At 47.6% G+C, this 5,293-nt stretch overlaps 3 protein-coding genes across 3 annotated transcripts; all 3 read right to left on the bottom strand.

The window, feature by feature from the left end:
• Window positions 1-808: 808 nt before the first annotated feature.
• On the bottom strand, window positions 809-1,201 carry TEOVI_000064300 (uncharacterized protein; the record flags this gene model as incomplete). The annotated part of the gene is made up of 1 exon (XM_067224017.1): window positions 809-1,201. One exon carries the CDS (start codon window positions 1,199-1,201, stop codon window positions 809-811), a length of 393 nt encoding a protein of 130 aa, XP_067080118.1.
• A 375-nt stretch (window positions 1,202-1,576) lies between these two features.
• Window positions 1,577-3,391, bottom strand: TEOVI_000064200 (uncharacterized protein; the record flags this gene model as incomplete). The annotated part of the gene is made up of 1 exon (XM_067224016.1): window positions 1,577-3,391. The coding sequence occupies one exon, from the start codon at window positions 3,389-3,391 to the stop codon at window positions 1,577-1,579; it is 1,815 nt and encodes a 604-aa protein (XP_067080117.1).
• Window positions 3,392-3,844: 453 nt separating this feature from the next.
• TEOVI_000064100 (Actin, putative) lies at window positions 3,845-5,284 on the bottom strand (the record flags this gene model as incomplete). Its single annotated transcript, XM_067224015.1, has 1 exon — window positions 3,845-5,284. The coding sequence occupies one exon, from the start codon at window positions 5,282-5,284 to the stop codon at window positions 3,845-3,847; it is 1,440 nt and encodes a 479-aa protein (XP_067080116.1).
• Between the last annotated feature and the right edge of the window lie 9 nt (window positions 5,285-5,293).

Genomic DNA, 5,293 nt, shown 5'->3' with positions numbered 1-5,293 from the left:
TTTTTTTTTGTGATATCGTTGTGGATGTATGAAGTAGTAAGTTGTAAGAAGAACTATTACACTTACAATTGGTGGCTCCATTAGACGTTAAAAAATATATATAATAAGAGAAAAAATAAAGACGGAAGAGTATATAATGGAACTGAGAAAACATTCATCCGCGCTCCTAAAAACTGATATCACTATGCTGACACAACATAAAAAAAAATTCTTAACCACAGGTGACAACAAGTCAAAAACGAATATGTGTGCACGTGTTCAGTTTCTGCAGAAATGGTAAATTATATCATGTCTGCTTCCTCCTCCCTTTCCTAGTCGGAATAACACGTTCATATATGCACGACCAACTCGGTGAGGGAGAAGAGAAAACTTCCACGAGGCATCGCCTTCGATAACACTATGAGGGATTAATGACTGAACACCACTGAAGGAAGAACGCTGCTAGATTGCAGACGTTATGATGATAATACACACACACACATATATATACATATAGACGTGTGAGTTAGTGGAAACGCGGATCCCTTTTTTTTTTCCACACCTAATACTACTGCTATTACTACTGTTGAAGAACGGCAAATCCCGCCGCATATTCGCTCACGCACGCAACTACATCCTTCCAGTGGATTAAACATTTCCCCACTCCTTCCTTCCTTCCTTCTTTCCTCTCCTCCTCCTCCTCCTCAACACTTTCTTCCGTCTTCCATCCGCATCAGAGCTTTTGATTTCTAGCTGCATCATGCATCCCCTGGTGCATAACTGTTCTACCTCATCCATTTTGTGTCCGGTTATATGTTTACCATTCCATCTAAAAAGGCCCAAAGCGCTTATTTCCAGGAATGTCCGCTAAATTACTCTCGTACATGTATTTCCTCGGACCTACTATGAACCAATAGAACAAGAAACCAATAAACCCTCCAATATAACGCGCTGTTTTGAAGTCTGAAACCATAATAACATCGTCAATCGTGTTGCGGAAACGCCAGCGGCCATATTTCCTGACGTTGCATATGTTATTCGCCCATGATGCAAAACACAACACGGAACCCGAGCAGACAACAAGTGACGCCGCAAGGCTATACAAACTGTGGAATTCCCTAACCGCAGCGCGGGACTGAGCAGCGGGAATCATCGCAACTGATGCCGCACGGCATAGTGATGAAGAGGACGTGGAAGAAACACTGCCTAATCGGCGAATCATAACACTTATCTTGTTATCAGTGAAGTAGGTAGACGACTACAGCACTGCATAATAAATACATTGCAAGTTATCGACAGACAGAACGGAAAATAGGTAAATTATATTAGTAGGGGATTTAAGGGGGGGAAAAGGACACAGAAAAAAAATACATGAACACCAGAAACGCTTGCTTGAAAGTATGGCTTCGTCTTCGCATATACCCTACTTTACAACTCTCTGCCACCCCCCCCCTCCCGTACCCTCGAAACGCTACAAGAAGGGTGAAGATAATATATAAAAGAATAAAGACAAAGAAATGTTTTTTAAACAAAAAATCATCTGAATACGCACACACGTACGCGACACGAAAATGCCGCGTAGCATCTTATCCGCCGGTTATGCACCACTACCGGTATAGTAACATCCCCTCGCCCCTCCGGGCGAGGCGCGATCAAACATAACTGCGTCAAAATCCTTTGGATACTGCGAAAGTTCATGCGCCATCGGTTGCAGCATGTCCTCCACTTCGCATTGAAAACAAACGGCGCGACTCATCACTGCCACACGTAAGTTATAACACACTCGGCGGCGCTGATCAGACGTCATACCCGGTATGAAAATGCACGCCTTTGCCACCATGTAGGCCCACAGTTCCTCTAATGAAATCACTTCCCTATCGGAGCTTCGGTTTCCAGAGTGAGCGGCATGCACTGCGGCAGCCTCAAGCGTTGGATTGGACACCATTGTCCCTCCAACACCTTGGGGTCTTCCCCGTTTCGGTTGCGGAACACGCGACAGCAAGTGACGTGGGAGGCGCGATAGCGTTTCAACAATCTGCACAAAATGAAATGCATTTATAAAACGTGCATCCTTCTTCTGAAGCGCAGCAAATAGACCCCATAAAATACGATCCATAGTTTCAAGTTGTCTTTTCCATTCCAAATACTCTGCACCCCCGCTAACAAAAACGGTTTCATCGTGAGGGTCCCCACGAAATGCATCTATTGTATGACTGAGAACCCTAGGTGCCGCTGAATTAATACTGCTTTTCCAATCTTTCGTCCGCGGAGGTAATGGTGGTGGTGGGGATAACTTAGTCGGTGAATCAGGACACGTCACTGGTAGAAAAATACGCAGAAGTCGGAAAGCATGCACAACTGACGTAAACTTCAGATCTTTGCAGTTACTCACGACATGGCGAAGAAGCGAGGTGACGGCAAATTGATAAATTTTTTTGCGGGACCGTGGTTTTGTTGCCTCAAAAAGAACCCGTGCGCTGTCTTCCGCATCGTCGATATCCACAATAGAAAGAAACTCCAGAACGTGGAGGGCATCCTCAGCCGTCCCCAACACAGCACCCGAAGCATCGCGCTGCAGGAAGAAATAGTGTATTCTCTCCAGTCCTAAGGTCGCAACGGTTCGCCTCAGATGTTGAAGTTCTTCTTGCGTAGGTCCACCGCGTCCTATTTCCTTGTTGCTGTTGCTTGTCCCCTCACCGTTCGGTGAGTTTCTATCATCCCTGATCCCTTTTTTTCTTTCGAATTTCTTCCCTTTGTGGGGATCCGGTTCACGCCGGTGCATTCGTTCAATGAAGTTAAGTTCCCTTGCCACGTAGTGAAGAGACAGGACCATGTCTGTGCACGTGCAAGTGTTCTTCTCCTGCGTCACACTACAAACTGCAAGGTTCAGAGCAGTGAAACTAACATGAAGCCCGTCGTCTGCAAGACCAAGCCCAGCTACAAAACCGAAGTCTCTTCCCCTCAATGCACAACAGGCGAGTGCCCCATCCACATTATCCGTCCAAAAATTACGAAGCGTTTGCCGAAGAAGTACACGGTTGTTGGTATCACGGCACTCACCAATTTGCCGCCGCAACCTCCGGCACTCGGTTATGAAATGAGACAACGATGAGACTTTAAAGGCACGTGATGCGGCGTACACTGCCCTCTTGCCGCTCTGTGTGCCCAAGCTACTGCGCATCGCTTCTATTGTTTCATCAAGAATGCGTATTGCGGATGTTGTGTTTGAAGTCGAGCAAGTAGTGGACAGCAACAGCCTCGGTTCTGTGGTTGAACGCGTGTGCAAAGGCATCTCCGCAGCTGACTCAAGGATAGCAGTTTTACGCAGCCTCTCCACCTCCCCTCTGGATGTATATTGGACGTGACGACGGCGGCTAAGTAAGCAGCTCACATGACGACACCAGAACAGCATCTTAGTAACAAATATTGGCACACCTTCTTCCCTCTTCACTTCGCTTTCCCTCTCGCTCCCCTTTCGTTTCCACCGTAGAGACCTTTCCAATGGAGCGCGGGAACCCGAATTATTCACCTGAAGTAACAAAGGTGAGGTGGTTAGGGAAAAAATAATAATAATTCGTTGGAGAGTGGTTGCTGTAGACAAGGGGATACATAATCCAAAGGAACACGCCACAGACAGACACGCAATGCACATACACCGTATAGGGCACCTCAACTTGTCACCCGCAGTCATACATTTTCAAACAGGGGTAAAAAAACGGAGCAGAAGGAGCACTCAAATACGTGACAAAATGCAGTGGCTCCTTCAACACTCGCACCCACAAAAAACAGTCGAACAAACACACGACAAAATGCACCCAACAAAACGGAACACATATTACGGGAGTTTTCCCCTGCCCCCCCCTTCTCAAATGACCGACCGCCAACGTATGATAGACCCTTTTGAAGAAAGCGCATCCTCCCGTGAAATGTAAAGCTTGCACAATTCCAGCATAGGAAGTTGTGAGACAAGGGAGCCACCAAGAAGGGACAGTTCCCATGGAAGTTCTCCGATCGGTAGTGGTTGAATTTTAAGAACTTCCTGGCCATCACTCGGGGTCGATAACGATGAGGAAAATGACGAGGCGCCACCCGAAGAAGATGAAGACGAAGCTGTCGATGAACTACTTGATGAGTTTGAGTCGTCGTTACATGCGCGTTTCATATGGGAGGTACCGCAAGCACGGACCGCCTCCTCAAGAAACTTTTGAAGCGATGGAGCAACACGCAAGGCCTCGCCCGCAATAATAACTGGAACCGGCTCACGACCAGCGACGGACAATATGAGACGAATGAGGGGTCCTTCACCGTCATCTTCCTCACTTTCCCCACCCTCATCCCCCCCACTGCTACTTATGTCAATAAGAGATCGTTTGCTCGAGTTCTCACTTACATTTGCAGCAGCATTGACTCGACCATTCCTGCTACTCCTCCGACCACCACTGTTGCTCGCTCTGTCACGTTTTGTTGCTCGCAACTTCCTTTGGTTTGGCCGACCTTCCCGCATTGAAGAAACGACGCGGTTGTACACGTTCTCCCCTACCAAAGAAGCAAGTGCGTCATGATGCACTTCATCCAACAAATCTACAACCTTCGGCGATGCAGCGGAAAACACGGAAGAAAAAACAGAGTCGTCACTCGGTAGTTTCCCGGGTATAGCGGCGGTACCGGATGAGACACTCTCTCTGGTTTGATTATCTCCTTCGCGACAATTGGTGCCCGCGTTTGCTTGTTGTTGCGTTAATACATTGTGTTTGATGTCCCCTGTCGTTTCGCACATTAATGGGGAAAGCTGTCCATAAGACATTGTTGCTTGCTTTACTGTAACGCCAGCCTCTACACGACCAATACTAATGGCTGAGGGCGAGGCATGAAGCACAAGTGCATTCCGACATCCAACGGCAAACGCATCGGCTACAAAATCCGACAACATCACGAGTGTACGTACCTGCAGCTTTTCGAAACAGAATACCACAAGCTTCTCGTGCCACTCCAATGTAGAGCGTACAGGTGCAACTAAAATAATGTTCCGATGCGACAGATGTCTTCGCAGTCTTGACAAAAGGAACGAGTGTGCCTCCTCCCGTGACGAGTTGGTCGCGTCATTGTCCGACTCAGTGGCTGTTGGTGGTGGTTTCCCCAGCACATCAGCAGAAATTGGTTTTTCTTGAGCAAAGGGTCGAATATCTCCGGATCGACACATATATGTGGCCAATTCACCAACGACTACAACTACCGGCCACCCCTCGGGGTCATCAGCGATATTACGAGCCAGTGGAGATGCTCCAAAAGTAGTTCCACTGAGCATTCGGTGCGC

This window comes from Trypanosoma equiperdum (assembly GCF_001457755.1).
Source record: "Trypanosoma equiperdum strain OVI genome assembly, contig: ctg_210, whole genome shotgun sequence".
NCBI classification, from domain to species: domain Eukaryota; phylum Euglenozoa; class Kinetoplastea; order Trypanosomatida; family Trypanosomatidae; genus Trypanosoma; species Trypanosoma equiperdum.
Note: the sequence above shows the minus strand (reverse complement) of the source record. Positions and strands in the feature narration are given on the sequence as shown.